General features: G+C 41.1%; 3 protein-coding genes across 3 annotated transcripts in view; 1 reads left to right on the top strand and 2 right to left on the bottom strand.

Moving 5' to 3' along the window:
* Window positions 1-313: 313 nt before the first annotated feature.
* On the bottom strand, window positions 314-7,264 carry HAVCR2 (hepatitis A virus cellular receptor 2). The gene is made up of 8 exons (XM_088522509.1): window positions 7,214-7,264; window positions 4,934-5,278; window positions 4,275-4,325; window positions 2,655-2,734; window positions 2,339-2,404; window positions 1,504-1,618; window positions 808-847; window positions 314-421 (listed from the first exon to the last, which is right to left on the bottom strand). The coding sequence occupies exons 1-8, from the start codon at window positions 7,260-7,262 to the stop codon at window positions 328-330; spliced, it is 840 nt and encodes a 279-aa protein (XP_088378635.1). The 5' UTR covers window positions 7,263-7,264; the 3' UTR covers window positions 314-327.
* Window positions 7,265-10,991: 3,727 nt separating this feature from the next.
* On the bottom strand, window positions 10,992-11,783 carry MED7 (mediator complex subunit 7). Its single transcript, XM_010220382.2, has one exon. The coding sequence runs from the start codon at window positions 11,757-11,759 to the stop codon at window positions 11,067-11,069; it is 693 nt and encodes a 230-aa protein (XP_010218684.1). The 5' UTR covers window positions 11,760-11,783; the 3' UTR covers window positions 10,992-11,066.
* A 10,072-nt stretch (window positions 11,784-21,855) lies between these two features.
* The window catches only part of ITK (IL2 inducible T cell kinase), a 29,072-nt gene continuing 25,986 nt past the window's right edge, over window positions 21,856-24,941 (top strand). The window contains exon 1 of the mRNA XM_088522585.1: window positions 21,856-22,033. Coding sequence (XP_088378711.1) covers window positions 21,896-22,033 — 138 coding nt within the window. The 5' untranslated portion in view covers window positions 21,856-21,895. The remainder of the gene's footprint in view (window positions 22,034-24,941) is intronic.

The following is a 24,941-nucleotide window of genomic DNA, read 5'->3' as shown; positions in this document are numbered from 1 at the left end:
ACTGAGCAGTCCTCCAAGCACTTCCTTTTTTTTTGAAACAGATTTGAAATCAGCGTTTGAATCAGATAATAAATACAATAGCAACTTTCACTGTGTTTTGGTAAGTGAATTCTGAAGATAATATTTACATTTAAGTCAAAGCAATTCCTTTTCTGGAATATGTTGATAAAGATTTTATTTAGAATGGGAGCTTTTATTTTGCTTTATTAAAATGAAATGAATAATATGTCAGTCATCCACTCGCATTTAGCTGCTGAGTTTGCTGAGCAACTAACATTTTGCAAACTAATGTCCTGGTGATGAAAAAAGCAAATATGAGTGCATTCCTTAATGTATTGTATAAATGTTTTCCTCTGCATGCACCTCGACTTCCAGGCCATTTTGACTCCCTGCACGTTCTGATCTCCAAAATATGACAGAGCTGCAAAAACAGTAAAACACACATTGTCAAACAACAAGAGGCAATGGAAATGCAAAAATAATCCAAATAACTAAATTGCTGGAAAAAAAATGTAAAATATGCAAAAACACTTATTAAACACAACTAATAATGAATCATTTCTTTTCATGAGACAACCTGCAGAAAGTTTACATGCTCCTAATGCAATGAGTTTTTGCTTATTAACTAATGATCAGTAACCAAATTCATTAATAAATGTTTCCTATTAATTTGATATTTTTCATCTTAAGTTAAAGTATGCAATGAGTGAAGAGTCAGCATGTGTCTAGGAGGAATCACAACCCTTTTTTTTTTCCTGTGATTTTTTTTTCCTCTTAGCTAAAGCAGAAACAGGAAAGAATACTTACTTTGGAAAGTTACTCAGCTTCTTCGTATTGTGTAAATAGTCTAAGGATCATCCAGAGTGGGAAGGAAGAAAAAGAAAAACAATGTTCTTTAAAACATCAGGAGCAAGGAAAATATCAGGTTCGCCAAGGAAAAATGTGCTAGAAACTAAACAAGGGAACCTTAAAGCAGATACTTTCAGTATAGGAAATCCCCATTATTTCTATGAGGTTAAAAATAACAATAATAAAAAACGTAGTTTGGGCTGACCAAGAGCCTCTAAGGAAAAAAGCTAGCATGAAAAGTACTGAATAGTTTCATGAACCTGATGCACCTTCCCTCATCATTGAGGAAGGACAGAGAAAACACGGCAAGTGGGGAATGGAAAATATCCATGAAGAAAAGAATGAGGCTGGGGAGCTGAGCTTGTATCTCCTCATCAGCCCCTCGCTCAGCAGCTTTCCATGAAGCCCGAGACTCAAACCAACCGGACCACGTTGGCACTGTGCAGACTAGTGACACAAACGCCATGGTGGAGATGTGACCAAGCGAGCGCAGGGCGCCGGGCACGGGCACTAGCTCCTGATCTGGAGCACCAAACCTGCACCTGGAGCACCTTTGGTTCTGGAGCCCCAAACCTGCAGCAGCTGCCACCCACGGGACGAGCAGACACTCACCGTCCTACCCGTCTTTGATTGTGATTTCCGAGTGGTACTTACGTCTACTGAGAAACAGAGCCAAAATAAGGATGACAAGAAGCACCACAGATATGCCAATCCCAATGTATGTTCCTTTTCCTGAATATTGTGCACTGTGAGCTGATACAGACACATTCTGCCAAGCATAAAAGAGATGGGTATTAGTTGCACTAACAGGAAAAGAAAATCTCATGACCCAAAGGCCATTTGTACATTTTGCAATCCTGCAGTAAAAATATACTTGCTTCAAAGAGCCACATTGCTATCTATAGTTGTGTGAAACATGCTGTTAGATGTGTTTTTTTCTTAGTATTCTCAAAGAAGTTAAAGTTACAACAGAAATATGCATTTAGAATTTTTTTTGATTAATACTTTATTATTATTATTATCAGAAAAACACTTTTTTTTTCTTTTTTTTACCATCAGCTTGTTTTCAAGGGTTTTTCCTGACTAATTTCTTCTCTTCCTTACTCTGGTCTTTATGCAAGACTTCCTTCTGAAGGCTGAACTTAAATATCTACCTTCTCATTAGGAACTCAGTCTAAGAAGTTGAAATGCAATATGCTCCCTGGCTTATATTCTGCACATGTGACAATATGAATGCCCCCACCCATGCCACCTTAAGGAATTTGAGGAAATCCTTGAGGAAAGGATCAAGCTTTCCTAAAAAAAAAATCTTGGCTGTCTTGTCTTCCTGCTAAGAGCTGGGTGATGTTACTGCCTGGTAACCTGAAATGTGCTGGAAGACTCAATTCAGCAGCAAGACATGAGCTGTCTCTTCTCCTCGCCCTGGGTGCAGGCGGATGCCCATGCTGCCAGGCAGTGAGTTTTCACATCCTCCCCCATCCTGCCATACCTGCAAGTCTGTGGTTATATCTGACCAGTCTGAGAAGAAACTGGTGATTAAAGAGGGATCGTAGACCTGAAAGTCAATATAAATGTTTCTTTAAATTTTCTGAATTAATTAGGGGAAGTAATTTGTGCTTGTAAAGCAAATTGGTTCCCCCCACCCTCCAGTAATGAGCACATAAGCACTAAATGTGCAGACTATGAAAAAAATATTCTTCTGCAATGAAACCAAAGCCCTACAAGTGAACTGTAGAGATGACCCAGGAAGCTCCCATATATAATCACTTAATCTAGGTATGTTATATTACAACAGAGATGCTTACAGTCTGAGGATCTTCTGAGAGAGACTCAAGGGGCCATGTCACTGTGACGGTAAGGGATGAGTCAGTGGCAGTCCCAGGAGCTGAGCAAAGACGAGACAAACCAACACATCGCTTGCACAGAGAGCCATTTTGCTATGACAGAGAGGAATTTATACTGCTGACTTTGAGCTGCCTAATTAAAATATCTAAATCAAGAGTTTTGGCTTTTTATATCAGAGCGGTTGGTGCCTTCAGAGGGCAGCTGAAAACTCTGAGAATGGGAACCTCTACTACCATTTCACTGCTTTGAATTTCTTCCAGGAAACTCTCAGTTCTCTGCACTATCTAAACACAGGATGCAGAAAGATGGAATTCCTGAGATGGGCACCAGATTTCAGCTGAGTCAAGAAGAGGCAGCTGAATGCCTAAAACAAATATGCTTAATCTGATGCACACATTAAGATTAGTTCAGGCCCTTGACAGATTGAGCGGTATGAAGTTAGAGAAACCAAGTGATACTGTATTATGCAAACAAACCTCAAATTCTCCACAAACTACGTAATGAACAGGCCAAAGAAATGTGATATGTTGGAAAAAAGAAGCTGCAACATAGTTGGGGGTAATTTCCAGATAAGTGTGAGAATAGAAACAGTCTGAGAAAGTTTTCACTTCTTCTTTCAAAAAGGAAATGCAACTGTTTTAACACTTCGGAATGCTTAAGTGGAAACCTCTGAGATTGAGGGAGAATGAAAATGGCATTACCAATTTTTATATCAAAACCCTGAGAAAAAGTTATCATTAGGCTATGAACTATCTTTTGTGTACTAGAAATTTAAGTTGACTTTTTCCCTCAGACTGAAAGATACATCTGAGTGGGTATATGACAGAAGTCTATAAATTCATGAGCGGAATAGATAAATTAAATGAGGAATAGTTGTTCCCTGTCTCTTGATGTGAAGAGCCTTGCATGAGACTATTAAATGTGCATACACATACTCCATTCAGGGAACCACTGAGACACAAGGGTAGGACATAGAAAGTTAGGAGAAGACTTTGGGGGATGTATCACAAAATTCCTATGATCCTCTTTAATCATCTGCCCATCTGCTGTTGACCACTGCTGGAGATAGGACTCCCAGCTAAAGGCACCTTCGAACTGGTCTAGTAAAAACTAGCTCAATTAGACTGTTCCATGTGGCATTGAACTGAGTGTCAAATAAACTGATTAAATAATAAGCACACCAAGCCCCTAAAAATTTCTGATTCACGGTTCACAGAATGCATTTTCAGATGGCATGGTGAGATCTCGTATGACATGAAGAAAACAAGACAAAAAAAACCCCACAGCCACCTGAAGAAAACAGCACTTGCAGCACAAATAATATGACTACTCAAGCCTAGCACAAAAAGTTGGCATCTGTGAGCAAAATACTTGCTGGGTGTACATGCTTCTTCCCCTGGATTCTCTATATAATTTCAGGTAGAATTTATAGGCCAAGTTCTGATCTCAGGTCCAATGGTGATGTTTAACAATTTTTAGCCAGTAATTTTCTATCATCGAGCACTCATTTTACATTTTAACTTCCCCATTGCAACATAGCTCATGTATGCTATTGAAATTAATACTTGGATAAAAGTTACCTGAGGTCTGTTCAGAGGTGTGAGTGTGAGGACTTGGAGTAGTGATCCTAGCTGATGTTAAAAAATAAAACAAAACCAGCATATGTTATAATTAATGTTAATACGCATAGTTAACTTTAACATGCATGCATGCAGTGAGAAAGTGAAAGCGTTATAGAAAAAATGTTTCTATAATAAAAATACCTTAGCACTAATTACACAGTCACATCTGTTACCCATTCGATCTACACATTTTTCTTTCTATAAGCAGAGGAAAACTGAATTCAAAGAGGAAATTGAGGCAAAATTTGTCTATATTAACTATCTCTTTGTGTCCCTGGAATCCATCAGGAAAGATGAAGTGCTGTCTTCTATGAAAAGGGTGCAAGTACAGTGCTTCACTGAAGAGTAAAGCACGCTATGCTGCCCTTGAATTCTATACCTAATACCTTAAGAATCCTAAACAGTGCTGTGTGCCATGAAACAAGGAAAAGGGCCTTGCTGAATTACAGTGAGATCCTGAGATCGCAACAACGTCAAACAGTACCACCAACAGCTCCCCAAAGTCCTGAGGATCAATGCTATGGATGATTACACACATCATTCCAACACAAACCGTGAAATCCAGCCTCAGATTTACCCACAAGAGACTCCCCACAACAGAGCACACCTGGACTCACCTTTGTGAACCACAACCCTCTGGTTAATTATCTGATCGTTGAACAACCCTGGGATCTCCACACGGCAGCAGTACATCCCGCTATCCGCTTCCCGTGCGTCCGCTATTGTGAGGGACACGTCTCCCCGCCGCAGGTTCCCCCTTAGCTGGTACCTCTTGGAGCCCCGCTGTGTCACCTGCCGTCCATCTGTCCAGATAATGGTTTGTGAACATTTTGAAGAAGGGCAGCGGCCACGGCCCCAGCACATCGTTGTGATGTCCGTGTCCCTTGTAACAGGGTAAGAGCAGGGCACGAGGATATTCTGACCAACCACCCCTGTCACGACTGATCCCGATACTGCAGAACCTGTGGGCAAAAAGACAAATGTTGAGCAGTGTGTGCACAGGAAGAAACTCCCAGAGCTTGCCTTGCATGTCCCAGTACATCCCAATGCTCCTGTATCGTTTGCACAGAAAAGACACTCGCTATGACCAACTTTGCGGCTTTTCTTCAGCTGTGTCCAGTCTGTTGTTTTTTTTGTTAAATGAGATTAATTCAGTCCACACATAGGTGGAGAACCTGTCATTACTTTTCATTAAAAGCACTGTGTTAAAAGCATTCCCTTCCAATTGAAAGTCACTGAATGGCAGATTTCTCCAGAACGATCGCTGCTGAAAACATTTCCTTTTAGCTTCCCTGGAGACAGATTGGTCTAGTTCCTATTTGAAGAGAATTTTCAGAGCTTTTACAAGAAATTTTATACTTTCTTTTTATCATTCTTTTTCTTCTTTTATTCTTATGAAGTTTCCAACTTACTAAGTTCCCATTAGACATAACTCAATGGCAACGGATCTTTTCAGGTCCTCAGAAGGCTGTCTCAGACTGATAAATCAAAACATCTAGCAAACGGCAGCATACCTATTACAGTGAGATTGTTTCTTCTGCTGTCTTTAAACTACTCTGGTCAATATTTCCTTGAGGAAGTTTTCAATAAAAGTCTGCCAGACAAAATCATTCATCCTCTGGTGATCCAGACCATCAAAGTCACTGTGCAGCTGCTTTCTTCTACTAGGCTCTACAATGCAGTTCTTGAGGTACATGCCCTACCTCTAAAGAAAAAAGTTTGCCACATACATACTATAACATAATCTCTATCAAATTCAGTAACATTGGACCAAATGCCTAAAAATTTCAGTCTATGTTAACTTTCAGGGAGATAATTCTCTGCCGCAGCCTCTGAAGGGAATATTTTTCGTGACAAAATTTGTACAAATATTAGAAATAAAATATTTGAAGTATTTTAGGTACAAATATTCTCCTTTAAAAGCCATCCTCTGTAATTAGGCAGCTCCTGAAGCAGGTCAGCCAACTCGTGCTGGTGGGTCCCAAGCATGGTCTGGCCTGACTGCAATTGTCATTCATGGAAAAGCTGGCCTTCCCACATCATCTGTGTCATTTTTCCCAACATAAACTATCTGGGTTATAACTAAGTCTCATGCAGCGGCTTTGGCACAGTAACATACTAGAAACTGATCTCTGAAAATAGGTTGTATTTTATTTAATATGAAAAAATACAAGCTGTACATGAATCTCATCAGAAGAAGTTTTATGAAGAACTAGAGAAAAGAGTATCCATAATATTCCTTGTCTGTCTATTGAATATATCCTATTGCCAAAATTTTAATGTCTATCTGCCTGCACTCTTACTGCTCTGTAATCCATTGTCTTCACTGCCTTTGGCTTTAACAATATTGTCCTAGGAAGATGGCTGTTTCTCAAAAGAATAAAAAGTGAAATTACTTGTCTGTCCCAGTGAAAAGTTCCTGTCAGCTCAAACATGCCAGAAGCCTCTGGTAATATAAGCTTGTCTTTAACTTCTGGAGCCCTCACAAAGACTACTAAAGAGAAATATCTGTGTTTCATAGCTTTTCTAAAATAATTTAGAGATCTCTGCTAATCTCTGAACATCATTGCTTTCCCCTCCACACACTCCAAAAAAAAAAAAAAAAAAAAAAGAAAGAAAAACTTATCTACTTAAGATTACTTGCCAACAGGACTAAAAAATACCCTCTGAGATTGTGTCTTCAAAATCATCATATGCACAAATACAATTTCATCTTAAAATCAAAAGCAATTGAGCTAGTGTAAATGAGTTCTATCTACAATGCACAATGGAAGTTTCTCTAGCAAATTGTGCTGTATGATCCTGCCCCACCCCCCATCTTGATATCAAAAAAGTGAACATAAAGAAACATAAATGCATCAATCCATCTGCTTGATTTTTTATGCTCCTTTAGTTACCTGCAAACGAGATCAGCAGAATCCAGCTCAGGGAGGAACAAGAAAACATGGTGGCTGAAGCCGCGGAAAAACTTTCTTGTTCGCCCCGTGGGTGCCCAAATTCATGCAAACTTGTTTCCTTCACCACTTCTGCTTTTACTACCTCGGTATTAGTGCGTCAGCTGCACTTGCTACAGCCCTTTCGTCTCAGGATTGCCCTTCCTGTGCTTAATGTGGGTCTCTTGCAGCACAGCGAAGGGCTGCTGCTGTTACTGCACGCAGAGGGACTCTTGACCATCATTCTATCAAAAAGCGAAAATATTATAAACATCCCTTCAGATGACTTTATATTTCATTTTGCATTTGCTTTATGGCAGAGGATGAACCCGTTGTCTGAAGCACCACACACTCTTTTCCTCACCTGTTAGCTCTGTTGATCTGTGATTGCTACTACCACCTTGCAGTAAAGTAGATAATAGTTGTGAAAAGAAATGAAGCAAGACATTAGTGCAAACTTCTGCAGAACAGAATGCTGTAGGTATTTCATTGCCCCATAGCACTCCTCAGCCCCTTTTTTTGCCACAATACATAAAACTAGGAGAAGAAATTCCATAGGATATTTAACACACTGTGGCAAAGGGACAAAACTTGGAAAAAATAATGAATTTCTAGAAAAATATTATTTAAGCTTTTAATTATAATTTTCCGGTCTTAGTGCTTAGGAGTAGCTTGGAGCACTTTAAGCAGTTTGGTAATGTTAGAAGGTTACCTAAACAGAGTTGCAATCTATCATCATTTGACTCCACGTCTATTCCGTACACACCCGAGCTTTTACAGTGTAAAGTAAAACTTATAACGCAGAAATTCCTTCAAAGCTCCTGCTGTCCCAGGCTCTCAGCTAGCTTTGACAAAAGGTTGTTGAAATGTGTGTATTTTGAGAATTAGTGTTCTGTGGCCACTCTCCCTGCCCCTGAAGTACATGGCTCTTCCTGAGGCTGACACTTCTTCTCTTAGTTTTCAGGCTAGGACCATGGCTACATCCAATATATCTACACACCTAAGTCCAAGGAATTTCCTTGAAGGAACAAAGGATCTACTTTAGTCTATGCAAAAGGGTGCAAGTTGTAATCAACTATTTTAAAAATCAAAAATGGAAACAGCAGAAACGCTTGCCAAAACAAGCATTATCTTGGATTGACTGCCTTACATAAACTGGCAATTGGACTGCTGTTGCGAGAAAATGAAGAATGGGATAAAAATCAGTGAAGAGCCAGGAAAACACAGGCAATAGCAGGAGAGAGCAGAGAGAGGCAGAGATTTTTATATACAGTACCTGGAAGCTGAATTACAATTTTTTAAAAAATCCTTTTCCCCCCCCTCTTGTTCTTGGGAAAACAGTGCCCTGTAGACAATTGCTATGGCCATAATTCTGATATAAAGATGATTTATAATCCTGAAAGCGCTTAGCACAAAAGAAACTGAAGCTGCTTCACAAGATCATGTGCGAACCTGTCTCTCCCAGGCCAAAGCCACGCCAGGTACGTGGCCCGGCTAAAGGCCACCTCCTGGTGGCTCCGCTGCGAAGGTCACCTACCTGCTGCTCTGCAGCACGAGTTCCTCCTGCTGGCGACCCTGCCAGAGCACACGGTGCACAGGGATCCCGGCGGATTCTGCCTTTCCATCTTCATGCAAAGCTCAGACATTACTTCAACTGGTTACTCTTACAAGAAATTTTGCTTGCCATCTGATATTGATTCTTTTTCTTACTGAATTCCACTAAGAGTATGCAATTTAATATACATATCATACAATCGTGCATTAACATTTCCAAGACAGAATCTTCCAAATGTTTTCACTGTGTTCAACAAAAATGAGAATTTGGTCAGATAAGGAAAGACACCAGCAGGTTAATGAGCACCACTGTTTTCCCTAAAATAAATTCATAACAGAAAAAGGGAAAAACAAAACAAAACAAAACAAAAAAACCCACCACTATCATTGCTTTAATCTGCCAATGAAAGGAAAAAAACTCTAGAGGTTTTGGCTGGGAAAAAAAAAAAAAAAAAAAAAAAAAACCTAGAAGCAACAGATAATGTTTGTTTCCCCCCCGACTTTATAAGTATTTGCTTTAAAGATAGGCCAAAAAAGTTATTTAAAGAAAAAAAAATTAAAGAAGAATCTTTTTGGAAAGTGAAAACTGTCTTAAGTATTTTTAAGGGACATTACCTTCACTTATCTCAATTTGTTTCACAGAAGTTTATTGCAATCATTAGTTGCTGCTAGGACACAGCTTGCAGAGTACTTTTAAAACTACGGTGTCTAGACCTATGACTGTATTAAAAACATAAAAATATTAAAACATTGAAAAACATTAAAAACAAGATGAGCAGAGAATTAGTAAGCATCCATGACAGTTCTTTCCAAATGGCCAAGCTGAAATGTCTGTGAGAAACTGGAGTTCCATGTTCCATTCTTACGCAGGAAGGACTGAATCTCTTTCATTAGAAAGCATTTATCAAATAGCCATGCAATTAATTCCAGTCACTCACAACAGTTTTTAGTTACAAATAAACTACACAGTTTACACCTAGCCAAGGGTGAAGAAGAAAACAAGTCATGGCTGAAGATGGGACAAGAAGATAAGTGGTAACTTGCTACAAACTTATTGCCATGTTTCTGACAACACCTCTTTCCTCTTCTTTATTACTAGCAAGTCACATGCACTTAATATAGCAGGTGATTCTCTAGCTACTGACCCCAACTAACAGTTCACATGAGTCACACACACACACAGTTGTTCCAGATCACATCATTGTACCCACAGCAAGCTCAATTTCCATCACCCAACAGCTAAGGCTTTTGCCTATTTAAGCACACACTTCTGAAGGTACATCCAAACTGCCAGACAAGACAGACTGCAAAATCATCGTGAAAAACAGTTTGTGCAAGTTCCCTCACCCGTGAGGTTTATGAGGTTTTTTTAATATAGGGTTTTATATACAGACTTTGGAAAATAGGCAATACATGGCAAAAAGACAAAATTAAGATCTCCCTGAAAGGAGAGACAGGTGGGAGAGACCACCTCTCCATTCCAAAACCGCCCCCACACAGAAAAACAAACAAAAGCATACAACAAAGGAAGAAATACATCGGTGTTTTTGTAATCTCACAAACAGGTATGATTTATATGTAAGAAAACTGAAGTCCAATTAATTTTAGCCCAATTCATTCCCAAAATTCCTGATGGTCTCACCCTCCCCCCGCCTCCCCAAAAAAAACACACAAAGAAAACCACAAAAAACACACACACACAGACTGTAGTATATTACATCCCTAATAAAGTATTTTTAGGCTCTTTTTGTACAATTATATTTTTATAATTTCTCTGTTAAAGAAATGGATTTTGCAGATGTGGTCCTAACATTACTTTTAATAGTGAAATACGTATTTCAGAAAAGACCCACTGAAAGTGTATGCAACTAAAGCTTATAAGAAAAAAAATAATAAAAAAACTTGAATTTCTCTGTCAGATCCCTTACTTGCCTCCACACTACCTAGCAAGTAGCAAACAATTTACCCCCCAAAAAGCAGCAAGTAACAAATTACATGAAAGTACACTAAAAAGAAAGACAATTTAATTTGTTGCTACCACTTCACATAATGCATTTAACAAGTAGACATTTTTGTTCTTGTGAATAAACACACAGATTACATAAAATATTGATCATTTCCATCTGTCCATTCATTCACAATCCTTCCCATCATGGGTAAGACGAACGCTGTTTGGCTGTACAATTAAAATTTGCTGGTACCAAAGATACCATTAGAATTCATTCTGCCCCTTGCTACAGTAAGGTAGTTAAAGTGGGTTTTTTCATGTCATTTCATCAATAATGCTACACATTGCTGCATCTTTGTCTAAAACCTGATCTCTCTTGCAAGCAGAGCGCTCCCTCTGCTTTTCACTCTGTCCAAGGCAGCAGTTGCCATCATCGACATCCATGGGCTCTGCTTTCACTCTGAGCCCTCCCTCGGCGTGAGGCAGATCGTCAGGCAAGGAGGCCAGGCAGTTCTGAATCATCTCCACAACTCGCTCCAAGTGCTTCTGAAATCGCTCCGCTGTTTCCAGACGCTGACGTTTCTGCACCTCCATCATGACCCGCAGGGTCTCCCTCGCTTGGTGAGGGCGATACTCATTTATAAGGTGATGGACGTGCACAAAAAGCAGTTTTAAGTCTTCCAGCTTCTCTTCTCGCTTTATGCTCCCCGGACTCCTTATCAAGATATCCAAGAGGTCCAAGAAGTTGACCAGAATAGACATATTAAGTTTCCTTAGCTCCTTCTTGTGATCAAACTGCATGGGATGTAACCGCTCAATACCTTGGCTTTCCAAGGGCCGAATAATCAGGTCATCACACTGGAACTGGTTCCCAAACATCATGTAACTGTCCTTCACAGGGGGAGGCGGCTTCGGGGCCAGACCCTTGCGGATATTTTCATCCGTGTACTCCTTTATATACTGCATGGGCGGCGGCGGCAGAGCGCTCACTTGCTGAGGTTCACCCATTTTGCGGGATGAAATCACCTAGGGAACGGCCCAAGAAACACACGGTCACGACCCGCGCTGCAACACAAGAGCCGCAGAAGAGAGGAGCCCCGGAGCAGGAGCCGGGAGCTCCGCGGCTGCCGGACACCACCGTTAGCCCCTCGGAAGCGCGCGAAGGCTCCGGAACCGCCACAGCAGCCGGGACTCAGAGCCGCGGTGGAGACAACGGCGGGCCCAGAGGCACCCGGGAAGGACCGCGCGGGGAGGGAAGACCCGCGGGGGCTGCCGGGGCGCCGCTGAGGCCGGGGAAGGGGCGCCGGGCAGGGGGGCAGAGAGCGGGACGGGGGATGGGGGAGCCGCGACCACCGCTCACCTGCTGCTGCTGCTGCTGCTGCCGCCGCCGCTGGGCCGTTCCCCTCAGCACCGGCACCCGCTTCCGGCCGGCCGCTCCCGCCCCCTCGCTCCCCTTTCCTTTCCTTGGCTGCGTCGCACTCTTATTGGTCCTCCCGCACGCCGCTCAGGCGCTCGGCCCACTCAGTGCGCCGCTCTCCCCGGGGGGCGGTGCCAGCGCCGCGCGCGCGTCACGGCGGGGGCGGGGCAGGCGGCGCCGCGCGCGGTGGCCCCGCCCTGCTGTGGCGGCTGCGGCCGCCGAGCGGCGCCGCCTGCCCGGGGGCCGCGGCGGAGGGCGCCGGGCGCGCAGGGCCCCGCGGGGCTGCGCAGCCTCCGCAGCCTCCGCAGCCTCCGCAGCCTCCTGCTGCTCGGGCCGGGCTGGCGGAGGAGCCGCGGCGGCGCGTGGGGCGCTTCGCGGGAGCGTCCGTCCCCGCAGCTCGTGTCCGTCCCTGCAGCTCGTGTCCGCCCCCGCAGCTCGTGTCCGTCCCTGCAGCTCGTGTCTGTCCCTGCAGCTCGTGTCCGCCCCCGCAGCTCGTGTCCGTCCCCGCAGCTCGTGTCCGTCCCCGCAGCTCGTGTCCGTCCCCGCAGCTCGTGTCCGCCGTTGTCCCGTGCTCGGCAGAGGGCAGCGCTGTGCTGGGAGAGGGACCCGCCGCGCCGGGCAGCACCCCGGGGCGGCACGCGTGGAGATTCACCATCGTTTGGAAATGAAATAAGATAAAAATGTTTGGACTGAGTGGTAAACACTAGGTGATTTCTAGAGGCCCTTATCCATTCTGTGATTCCTGCTACTTATTTACAAACCACTGGAAAAACAAAACAAACCCTCGAGAATAGTTGAGTTTATTCGGCTCGAAAAGCTGAAAAACATTCACAGCTCATATTCTGTGTCCCATTTACGTACTGCAAATCACACAGTCCCTTTTTTATTTGAGGCAGGGCTGACAACGCGTGCGACTCCAGCTGCAAAATAAACTGACCTATTTTAATTTGTAAGCAGGGTAGATGCAGAGGAGGAAACTGATGTTTGTTCTCAGGCGACTGAGTGACAGGCACAATAAAGCACCCGCCTCGGTGACACCGTCGGAGGGAGAGTGGTCTATAAACTTGCTGAAGATGCCTCTGCTGTTACGAAGTTTCTACATTATTAAAAGTTTTGTTGCTGATGGCTTGTTATTTGTTGCTGTCATGGTGTTGCATTATGTTGCCTAGGTTCTTATCTGCTCCTTACTTGAAGGTTTGTCCTTCTAACTGGACTGTATTTTCTTTATTCACGCAGATTGGTTTCACCAGCATAATTATCATTTTCTATTTATCCATATATGTGTGTATATATATATAGTCTATATTATGTTTACAAGAATAGGCTCGAGGATTTCTTTTCATTAAGTAATTAGACCACAATTTATGCATGCTGTCCAAAGGAAGATATCCTTGCCATTTGGCAGTGCCTTGCAACGCAGATGTAGGGAAAACTGGTGATAAATTGATTTGGGCACAATCTCTATTCTTACAGTCTTCAGATCGCCAGATTGATGCCAACATAAGAGATATTTTCACATTCTCTCCCTCAATACCAATGGTTCTACTTAAGAAGTGAGACAGAGGTCCTTACATTGCAGATTTTGTGGTGCCTGAAGATGTGAATTAATCTAGTGTTCTTTTCAGAAACACATCCATAGTGACTCTGAAATGTCCCAAGCACTGAATAGCATAAGGACTGAATGGATTGTTCAGTCTCAAGAGATTGCATACAGAAAGTGCTTATTCTTTGCACATATATTTCTTAACAAGAAGCCATGTGGGCAACAAAGGGCAGGAGAAATAGGACAGGATAAGGTGGTTTGGCCATTCTGGTTTTGATTTTCAGTATTTCCCCCACCAACACCAACTGCTTTAACTTCTTTTGACAACCAACATTTTAAAAATTAGTGGGTTATTGAGGATTAAAATGTTGTCACCAGCTCCCATTAACTATGGTGACTATATGTCTGTTATGTATGACTGTATGTAGGTTGAAGGAACGCTTCTGCTTAGGCGCTGACCTTGGTCTCTGGTAGTCTCCCCTGACATGGGCTTGCTCTATGACATGGACAAATCATTCAGACTCTCCTGATTAAGACACAAGGTCTGTCAGGGTCAGCAGGAAGTTTTAAGAGTCAGTCAATCTTTGTCTATATTCAGTCAGAACACTACTTCACTTCTTTCACTAGCTAGGGATATTTTCTGTCTAGAATATAAGCAGCTTGGAAGAGAAAATGTTGTGCTATCACACAGAGGGATCCTAGATGGCTTGTAGCTTTTTCTGCATGGTGGAGGTTTCCAAACACTATTTCAATACGCACAAACAATCCTTTTCAAGAAGGGAAAATAGTCTGGGATGGGGGTACAGAATCTACCAGTGCACAGAAAGATGGAGCTGAGAACACAGTTTGCACATGCAGATCAAGGGGGTGGCTTCACACACACTGCGGGGACCCTCGTGTATTAGCTACAACTGGGCTAATAAACAGCTTGCAGCTTGTGAAAGGGGAGGTGTCACTCCCCTACCTCTCTCTCCCGCTATTCTCCTCCTTTCTTCTCCTCTCTTCCTGCGTCCTCCTCCAGCTCCCCTGTGCTGGCTATGCAAGCCTTTCGTCTCACCACTTTGTGCTGGCTCTGGCATTTATTCAAACTCCACAGACTCCACAGTCAAAACACGACACTTCTTTTCTGGATTAAGTTTTCCACTCTTCTCACAGAGCAATCAAGCGAATGTCAGTATTACTTTTTAAGCAAGTGATGAGAGCACAGGGGCAGAATTAAGGCCAAAGGTAGGGGAGATGGTGACAGGAATGACTCTCCTTTCTGTGGCAGCAACCCATTAGTTTGTCTCAAACCATCTTGTGGCATCATGCCCTGAAAGACAGAAAAGGGATAAAAAGCAGTGCCTGCAGCATGAGAAAGCCCATCAGGAGATACTGAGGTACTTTTGGTTTTATTGGACTTTCCAGACTGATTACACATTCTTGTAACAAAAACTGAACTTGATGCTCTACTGCCTGGTACTGTGAAATGTGCAGCAAAGCTGTAAAATACTTTGACTTCAAAAAATAGGAGACAGTGGGCAACCAAAAACTTGTTTTTTTCACATGATCTCTGTGATCTTCCTGAGTCATTTTCCCAGTCTGTATGTAATGGCCAAGACATAGGAGATAAAACGTCAACTAATGAATGAAGAAAAAATGTTTCAGTCTCATTTTTAGTAGCAAATGGCTGTTTTGCAGAAGGTACATGGATGACCCTATCCAAAGTATGGGGAGCTGCTAACATTTATTTTTGCAACAGAGCCACATGAGAAATGAAAAAGGATAGTGGGTGTCTCACATAGCGCTCTACAATTTGCCTTCTGCTATGTTTCAGGTTTTTTTGAAATAAGCATCCTGTATGCTGTCCAGTATAAGCTCATAACTGATACTGCAGCTATTCCTACAACACAGAATTACTGTAGCATCTCCAAACTGTAGGGATGAACCTGGGAAGTCCTCCAGCAGGAACTGAATCACTCAGTGATGTAAGTACATAAGTTGCCTCAAAGCCACAAGACCTCTTTTTGTTTTTTTCATTAGTTAAGTTTACTTAGTTATTCTTTATACTAATTTTAGGCATATTGACGTGTCTCATTAGCAGGCATTTCTTTGTTAATTCAGCAACAATGTGCACAGTATGTGCCATTGGAGTGTGCTAAGTTATCTTAGCTGTGTTCTGAAGTCAAATGCTGTGCAAGCACAGACCATACACACCCTGTCTTTGCGCCCAGGCTTAGAATTCTGTGGGGTTTTTGTGTGTGTTTAAACATATTTCTTACCTTTGGATTTCTACTGCAGCCTGAACAGTAAATAAAAGTAAAGTTTTTTTTTTCTTCTTCTAAAATAGTCAAGAAAATAACCCTGAAATGAAACCCCATTCAAGTCTCTTGTTCAGTTTAGGTAGGTGTTGGGTCTTGCAGCCTCGTTAAGCAGTGGGCTCAGGAATTTCCTTTTTTGGTGATTGTCATAGGTTTTGTTGCAGGATATATCAGGGAGGAGGGTAAGATAAAAGTGGGGTGTCTGTTAGGACTGACAGGGACTAAAGAAATCTTTATGCCATCTGCTGCAGTTAATTCCCATCTCCCAGTCTCCTGCTGTGGCTTTAGGAATTGATGAATTTGTAATTCAGTGCTGTGCTGCCTTTTTTGTCTGACTCCTCAGACTAAAATATCAACTGCACTCCATTAGTGTGCTGAATAATAGAGGAGAGAGTTTAGTGTTTCTCTCACGTAAGGATGGGGGCACACCATTCTCCAGGTCATGTGAGAGTTGAACTGCTTTTGGCTGTATGGCATCTGAACAGATTCAAATCTCAGCACAGAATCTGGACTGTATTCAGCCATGAAGCAGCTATTTCACTACCCATTAATAAATTGACATAGATCACACTGAGGTACAATCGTATCCATGATCTGTCCTGTACTCGTATTAATGATTTTGGACATAACTCCCCTCCATGGTTATTAAACCAGACCTTAATGTTGGATTTTAACATGGTCAGAAGTCTGTGGTAACTAGGTTAGAGTAAAAGTACTCTAACTTGTAAATGAAAATGGTTCCAAAAATATGTCTGCGTGGAATGAAGAAGTATTCTTTATGTAGCCATCAGCAACCAGGGTAACTGCAAACAAGTCATACTGCCAGAACAAACTGGGGGATTTGCAGCACTGCAGGTTGGTCTTTGTCTTCAAAAGGGAATAGCAAAGGGCAGCAACCAGGATGGCCAATATTAATAAAAAGAACTGGAAACAATTCCCAGTGTCACCCCTGTCCGTTCTTCCCCCCACAAAAAAAGTTTTTTGTTTTTTGTTTTTTAATTTTTGCTATGTTGCCTGAGAGAACAGCTGAGTAAGGGATTATTTGTACCTACATCACTGAAAAACCTGTTCTATTCCTGTGCAAGTGCACCAGAATAAATAAAACATGTTCTCTGTGTTACTGCGAAGGTTGATGAGCCCTGGAATGATTTGCTTCAGGCCTTCAAATCATGGGTGATTCACTATATCTTCCTAGCAGATGCTCAGAACAAGGCACCTACTTCCCCGAGGCTTCAAAACTGTTCACAGGACAATCTTGGTTCTGGTTTTATGTCTTGGTCACCAGGAGCTGTGTGACTGCATGCAAAGATATAGGACCTAAAGGGAAGATAGATGCCCCATAAAGACTGGGCTGATGGTTTGCTTTTCCCACCACTTTCTGTCTTGTTCTTTGGATACCCTGGAGACCTATTTATTGCAACGATAAAAAACTGCAGGAGAAGCAAGACATCTGAGTAACCTAAGTAGAGTTTCTCAGACTCTTTAAAAAAAACTAATTAGCAAAATGGATTGAAGAGTGCAAGCTTGGAAGTTGAATGATAATTATGATCTGCTGAAAAGAAGAGCTGGCACCCTGGGAGAAAATATGGCCCAAATACTATACATGGTAGAAGTCTACAGGTAGTTTTATGAGAGTGAAGAAGTACTTGCTGCCTTCCTGTCTTCCGGTCTCTTTTTTTCTAACAAAAACAAAACCTGTCTATATTTAACTTTATAAATTTCTCTGCCGCCTTCAGGACATAAGCCTTGGTATCAGAGCAGGATGTGCGGGTGGGGAGATTTCCACAGTCTGCTGTAATAAAAATGTGAACCGCATAATCTAGTAAATCCCCTAAGAAAAATCCAATCCCTAAAACAATGCTTTTAAGAGCAGAAATGGAGCAGTTTGCAGGAGGTAGCAAGGGATGAGCAAGGGTGATTAAGGAAAAAAAAAAAAGGAGCCAATTAAGGCCACAGATGATAAGAATAACTTGATCTGTGACCTCGGCTTGGCAAGCAGACAGGAGCATTTAAGTGCATGCAGTAGCTCAAAGCTAAATCTGAAAAATTACACTCTTCTGTTTCAAACATTTTAATTTACCCTTGTCTTGGATGGAAATGGGTCAAAGGATACATGTTTAATAGGCTTTATAAACGTGCTTAAGCAGAGAAGATGTAGGACCCCTAAAAATCTGTCAGGCTTGTCTGGACATTGTAATGGCTGGATTTACAGAGGGATTAAGACACTGAGAACCATTCTATTTAATTCCTTTCTTTGAAGTGTAGAGAATTTTTGTACCACAAAATACAATACGGTGCAAATATCCCTGAACAAAATGAGTGTGTTCAGACATTCAGTGCACGACTGCGCCGACATACAAGCTCACACCTCCGAAATGGGATAACTCTGTTAGCGAGGTGCCCCAGCTAGCCCAACATGTCCTGTCTGAAGGCTTTCAGGAAGGCTGTATAGTTTATATATTGAGATGTATATATATGTATATACTTGTCTATACTGCTCCTAGATCTGGAGCCAACTTAGTTACAGCTAAACCGGCTATTTTTAACTATCCTGCTCTACTATAGAAGGCTCCTGAAGCCACTGTTTAAAAGGATTACCTTCTTAGTCACCTTGGTGGATTATGACATGATTTATGCCTGCAATTCCTGTCTTGAATGCAACAAAGAATCATATTACAAGATTAAGAATGCACCATGATCTTTGAAATAAAATTCAATTCAAATACACATAAGTAGGTTATTCTCTTATAAATGTATAATTTTATGAACATGCAATTCCTGGAGTATTTTTTTCTTTATATGCATGTCAACATAGCCTTATAATTATTAGACTTACGAAGTATTCTCCCTCTGTCACTGGCTTGCTGTATTCAAATATTTGAATGTTTTGTACACGTATTTATTGGGATTAAAAAGGAAAATTAACATGAATAGATAGTTTTGTGTCAAGAGCTTATATAAAAATACGCTAGTCCCTACCTTCCTCCTCAATTCAACATATCTGGAGTTGTCAGTTATATCTTAGCTGGAACATCATCAGCATAAATGCACCATAGAAAACTCAGCATAAGTAATCTCACCTTCTAAATCTTACTGATTTTGACATGATTATCAACTTCTTTATCTCTTAAGGTCAAAATTTGTGATTATTTTATTACAACTTTCTGCCTTTCTATCTATATGTGTGTTGTATCAAATCTGTGACATTTCTTTGGCAGCAGCTCAGCCTGTCCAGTGTTTCCACATCCAGAGCTGAATCACTTGTTTGGTCCTTGATTCCATCCTATCTTGATTCTCGCCATGTTTTCATCTCAGACCTCCTGCATTGCATCACATCATACAATGTTTGCACCATAAGAAGTGTATTTGCCAGGCCCCATGATTGAACATTTGATCAGATCGCTCCCCTTTCATATTTTTCCACTAACTTCTTATCTCTTATCATATAAAGAATCAAGCTGCCTTCACTACTTTCAAAGAATTACTTAGCTTGCCCCTTCTACACACCACCCTTGTTGAATCTCTTCTCTCCCCCCACATCCTCTTGTCTCCAACAACATCACTCCCCTCTAAGACCTGCATGTTGGTTTTGCCCTTGCTTTTATTTTTTTTTCTGCAGCAGTGCAATGTCACACTCTTGATTTCTTCTTTATACTCAATTTTCTGAGATGATAACATGAAAATCTCTGCTAAGACTCTGTTAACCTTCTAGGCATAAGCTACTAAAACTTTTCAGAAAGTCCTTGGCACATAAGAGTCAATGCAAAAAAAGAAGAGAAGGTTTTAAATGAAGTCCTACATAAGTGTTAATAGCTAAAAACACAATAGCAATAAAATTATGAGGTAGGTTACAAGTGAAATCCATTGTCTTTTTTCAGGGGATTTTGTACTGTTAGCACAATGAAGTCCCATGGAATATATGTGGGTACTCTACAGCCTGTGTTACAGTTTCATAGTTACAAGAAGGGAGTATCTGAACATAAGTTAAACCAGTACATTTTCAAGCATGAGAAAAATTATGTGCACAAAAAAGTAGACCTATGCAAGTTCTGGAAGAATCTGAATAGTTGTTATTTACAAAGAGCACAATATCAGAACAATTCAAAAGATGCTGAATCTGCCATACATGAGCACTAAGGCATGCATGTTTTGTAAAGAATTTGGTAATTTGGCCCGAGAAATGATCCTAGTCTTCAAATAGATATGAAATCCCCCTTGACAGCGGTGATGAATTTTCTGGGCATCACAGACTTGCATCATTTTTCTGCTTCAACCACAAGGGTTCCTTGGAACTCAATCACTCTACCAAGAAATGAAACATAGCTGCTCTGCTCTTGCACATACCATTTCAATATATGCTGCATTTCTTCTGCAAGACCACCACAAACAGATAAATGCAGGGATCAGCTGCACAACATTTCTGTGTATCCCTGTTCTACAGTGTTGGATTGCTTTAGCAATCTGCACTGAAAACACTAACTATAGATTGTATTCGTAGGAAAACATAAGGCCTCAATGGCATTGAACAGGGCTCATAAGGAACTTATGAGAATCTCTGAAACACTCTGCAAAAGTAAATGCTCAGTAAAACATAAAACAACAAGGAAGGGATATCTTATCTCGTTCTTTGAGAGGAACAACCCATATACTCCAGGGAGAAATACTGTTTTCTGGTCTGTGCCCCAAAACCATCCTATAAAATCTAAGTCTTAATTTAAAGATTTTGCAGACCTTGTATTTATTTAGATGTCTTTTTCCTATCAAGGGCTGTATATAAAATGAACCATCTTCTCTGGAACTTAAAAACAGCTTTAAAATATATTAGAAAGAGGGAGCTGTCTCCTTAAATTCTAATGTTGTGTTAAAATCTGTAGCCAAAAAGACTTTGTAAAAAGTTAGCACTGGTAGATGATTTAAAGCCAAATAATTTTCAGAAACCCCTAGTTAATGATAATTCTTATCTTACATCTCACATACTCCAGCAGACTCCATGTCTCTAGTCTCCAACAGCACCAAAAATGTATCACTGATAGAATAATACACAAAATATTAAAAATGCAGTAACAGAGGAAAATGGGTTGCATTGGTTTTAAAACAAAGCCTTGGATCTTGTCTGCATCCACGCAGTTATTTCATGTCTGTGTTTCCTGGAACATTCAACCCTGGATTAATTAGAGAGTCTCTGAAGAAGTCAGCACTCAGTAAACAGCAACCAATGATAACAAATAAGTTATCAGTTATTATAACCATTTGTTATCAGTTTAAACAAACAACTGCAAATATTTATTCTTCCTTATAAAATGGAAATACTGCAATTATTTTTTATAGGTAGTAGGTTTAATTGCCTTGAACTGCTTCTTGCTTTTGTTTACATATTAGGAACTTGCATGTTATGTAAGAGGCTTCCTCAAAATATCTTTTTTTTCTTTAAAAAGAAATATGGATGTGACCTACTTCTAAGAGGAAAGAAAAGATGCTTGTCCTGTAAATTCAATTTCCGCGTATGCATTTATAAACGTATTTACTAGATGGACAAGCAGGAGACAGACGCTTAATCATGCCACACCTCTTCATTAATCCTTGGTCATTGACTCGCATCTGTTGAATCTCCCTGAAGTGTTATTTTTTCCACAACATTTACTTTGGAGTATATTTCAGCATGTGCTATTCGGTTTATGACTTCAGAGAGGATGTGGTTATGGTTTGACAGAAAGGAAGCTGTGCTGTAGATGTGAAGATAAAGCCCAAAGTACCTACGCTGCCTTATGAACACCTTTTTTGTTAAAAAAAATTAACTGCCTTCTTGGTTCTCTGTCTTGGACGGGTGCTCAGTGCCTAGGGCAGGCATCCCGTGTCCTGGGAGAGAACCGTTCTTGGCTCAGCAATGAATAACTGTGTGCTCCTGGAGGAGCAGCTCATCAAAAAATCCCAGCAGAAGAGAAGGACGTCTCCCTCCAACTTCAAAGTGCGCTTCTTTGTCTTAACCCAGTCCAAGTTGGCTTACTATGAACATCGCCATGGGGTATGTCAGCCATTTTCTCTCTTATAATGCAGTAGTTGGAGAAAGGATTAATTCTCTGCTAGGTGTTACTAACTTAGTATTTCTGATCCTTATTACAACACTGTTCACTGAAAATTGCAAAGTGGTCAAACAGCTCGTTCAAAACTACTGGGCAACGGGCGCCTGGTGTAGAGGAATAAGACGTAGCCACTTTATGGAAAGGATCTGGCTTTGTTTTAGGAATTTACAACAGGCTGCCATGACTGATGGATGTAACAGCCAAGTGGCTCTGCGCCTGGCAGTCCACATCGGTACAGGAATGACCGGCAGTGGAGTATTGCCTCATTACGCACCCTGTTACATCTGGCAGAAAATCAGCTACCGAACTTTCCTTTCTCATCCTTTTCTTTAGGGCAAGCTATTGGTGGTGGGTAGGTCTTACATTTATAAATAAATTCAGCTGCCATGCTTAACAGGTCTAGTCTTCAGATCTAGCTTAAAAAGAAATGTGGTGATGAGATACATGCTCAGACTAGTCGTTGTTTCTCCCAGCTTTCGTTTCTCTGATTTGCTAAATATGAAGAAAATTAGGAGTCAATCTACACACCTTATTGTGCTAAGTATGCTAGTGAAGGAAGAATTATTCCTATCTTCCTATATTTAGCGAGAAGTTTTCTAGGCCTCATTAGACAGTTGTAAATCATACTGTTTGTTTTCCAGTAATCAATGAACATGCTGTTAATCCATTATGTTTAAGCGATATTACCTTAAACAAACCAGTTTTGGGGACCACATTGCCTTGCTGTCTAGGTTTGGCAACTTGAGATGATCAGATGTAGCTCACGCATGTAGAAAAATAATTTAAAACTGAAACCAACAAGGAAAGCAAACAATAACGTGCCCTTGTATCGTATTGTTGCCCAGTTGAGGTTGGATGGGCTTTAAGTGTTAATGGTCATTATTACTTGCAAGTTACTTGTCTCAAATATCTTCAACAAATGTTGTTTTTACTTTTTTTTATAGATGGCGCTTTCCCATACCTCCATATTTAAATAGGAAACATTTATCGCTGCCTATATTCTTGCTATTTGATTTCAGACTCCCTGTGGCTGTTATCCAGATAGGGTTGTTTGTTTGTTTGTTTTTTGATTTTTTAAGATTTTGTATTCTAACTATTTCACTTGATTATTCTGGGTAAAATATTCAAAAACATCTAAATAATTCAGCTGTAAGTATTTAGAAGAATCTTAACTAATGCTTTTTGGTAAGCGTCTGTGTGAGTAAGTGTCTGCCTGCATCTTTAGACACTTAAGTCGTTTGGAAAATCTGACTCAGAGGCCTTCAGTGGGGCATAGATTTCGCAAGTTACTTGAGCATCTTTGGAAATTTTATCCCCTAGTCTTTGTAAATGTCAATTAGACCATGGCGAGTCACCTTCAAAGTGCCCGACATAAATGTTTTAAAAGCTTTCAAAGGCAAATTGTTACACTACACATTCGAAATCTCAGTTCATGGTGAATGACAGCTGGCAAATACCTTTATACATAGATGTATATACATTTATATAGATTAGGAACTTCTGAAACTTCGATCTCCAAAATCAGATTATAAAGGGCCAAATCTTTAGGTGATTTAAAATGCTGTAAGTCCAGAGGCATCAGAACAGGGTTATGCAAAGTTGGATCAGATGATGAGTTGGTATACTACTCTATCTCATATTTTATCTATTATAAACTTACACACATTACATAATATATAGACATATGTATAGCTATATACATATGTATGTATCTTGAGGCACACAGAAACATTGGAGTGACTGTGGGTATATCTATAATTAGCAGGTTGATTTTCCATGAAACATTGATTTTGTGCTGATACAAACTATCAAAGTCAGGTCATTGCAATAACAGAAGAATTTAGTACCAAATGGGGAAAAGACCATCTTAAATGTTTGCAGAACCAGTCTTCAGCCTCTTCAGTAAACTTCCCACAAAATATATCATCCTGCTCAGGCCTCCACGTAGTCAAATCATCAGTGTTCTGGAGAGCAAAACTTAAGGCATGCCATGCTATTGCCCTCATGCCTCATGCTAAGGACTGACCAGTGACCATGTACACAGCCCTGGGGACAGGGATGGGAAAATTATAGCCTTTGCCTGATGCATTGGCTATGTCCATCCAAGGGAAAGCAGCTGGACCAAGGAGCATTTGCAGGCATGGGAATTAATGGCGTGTACCAGGACTCCTCGCGCACAGACCCTGGCACAGTTTTGGCTCCGCTCAGACAATTTTGGGGGATGGCAGAGGCCGTGAGCCGCTGCCACGAGGCAGCCTGCACGTGGTCACCCCGCTCTGGAGGCCAGGGGGGCCAAGCGCCACCGGCATCAGCTGCTCTGTGCTCACTGGACTCGAGGACAGGGACAAGCATGGTCACTGCACCAAATAGAGGGAACCAGCAAGTGCTGGGCTTTTACAGTATGTTTGCTCCAAGGAAAATCTCTGGGGATGTTTGCTATAAGATTTTAGAGAGCTTGAGAACTCCTTAACCTGGTCCAAGCTGTATCAGTCACATTCAGATAAAAGAATTAGCTAAGTGCTGAACAGTTTGCAAAGTCCTAGAGAATTTAATAGGGTGGCTTAAAGTAAAGCGAACGTCATCTGTTAAGCACAGGCTCACATGTTTTGCCCTTATTGAGACCTTGGTGATTAACAGGGTTTGGCATCTAGTCCCTTTCTCTGTATTTTATTATGATGGGTATGAAAGTATCTTTACAAGTTTGACTGTGAAGTGCATAGCAAGAAAATAAACAGGCCCAAGTAAAATACAGGATAATTCTGTAAATCATATCAAAAGCTAATCATAAAGGCAAATTTTTGGGATAATTGTAATGTCATTTTTTTTTCTGTTGTAACAGCACATAGCTAG

Source organism: Tinamus guttatus, unplaced genomic scaffold, assembly GCF_059628265.1.
Source record: "Tinamus guttatus ecotype Peru unplaced genomic scaffold, ASM5962826v1 Tinamus_guttatus_pri_ptg000155l, whole genome shotgun sequence".
NCBI classification, from domain to species: Eukaryota; Metazoa; Chordata; class Aves; order Tinamiformes; family Tinamidae; genus Tinamus; species Tinamus guttatus.
Note: the sequence above shows the minus strand (reverse complement) of the source record. Positions and strands in the feature narration are given on the sequence as shown.

Coding starts and splice junctions, on each gene's coding strand:
- HAVCR2 (XM_088522509.1), bottom strand. CDS start 7,262: ATGTTTTCTTGTTCCTCCCTGAGCTGGATTCTGCTGATCTCGTTTGCA. Junction 1,619..2,338: donor ATATAACCACAGACTTGCAG/GTATGGCAGGAT, acceptor TATGCTTGGCAG/AATGTGTCTGTATCAGCTCA. Junction 422..807: donor AAGCTGAGTAACTTTCCAAA/GTAAGTATTCTT, acceptor CTGTTTTTGCAG/CTCTGTCATATTTTGGAGAT.
- MED7 (XM_010220382.2), bottom strand. CDS start 11,759: ATGGGTGAACCTCAGCAAGTGAGCGCTCTGCCGCCGCCGCCCATGCAG.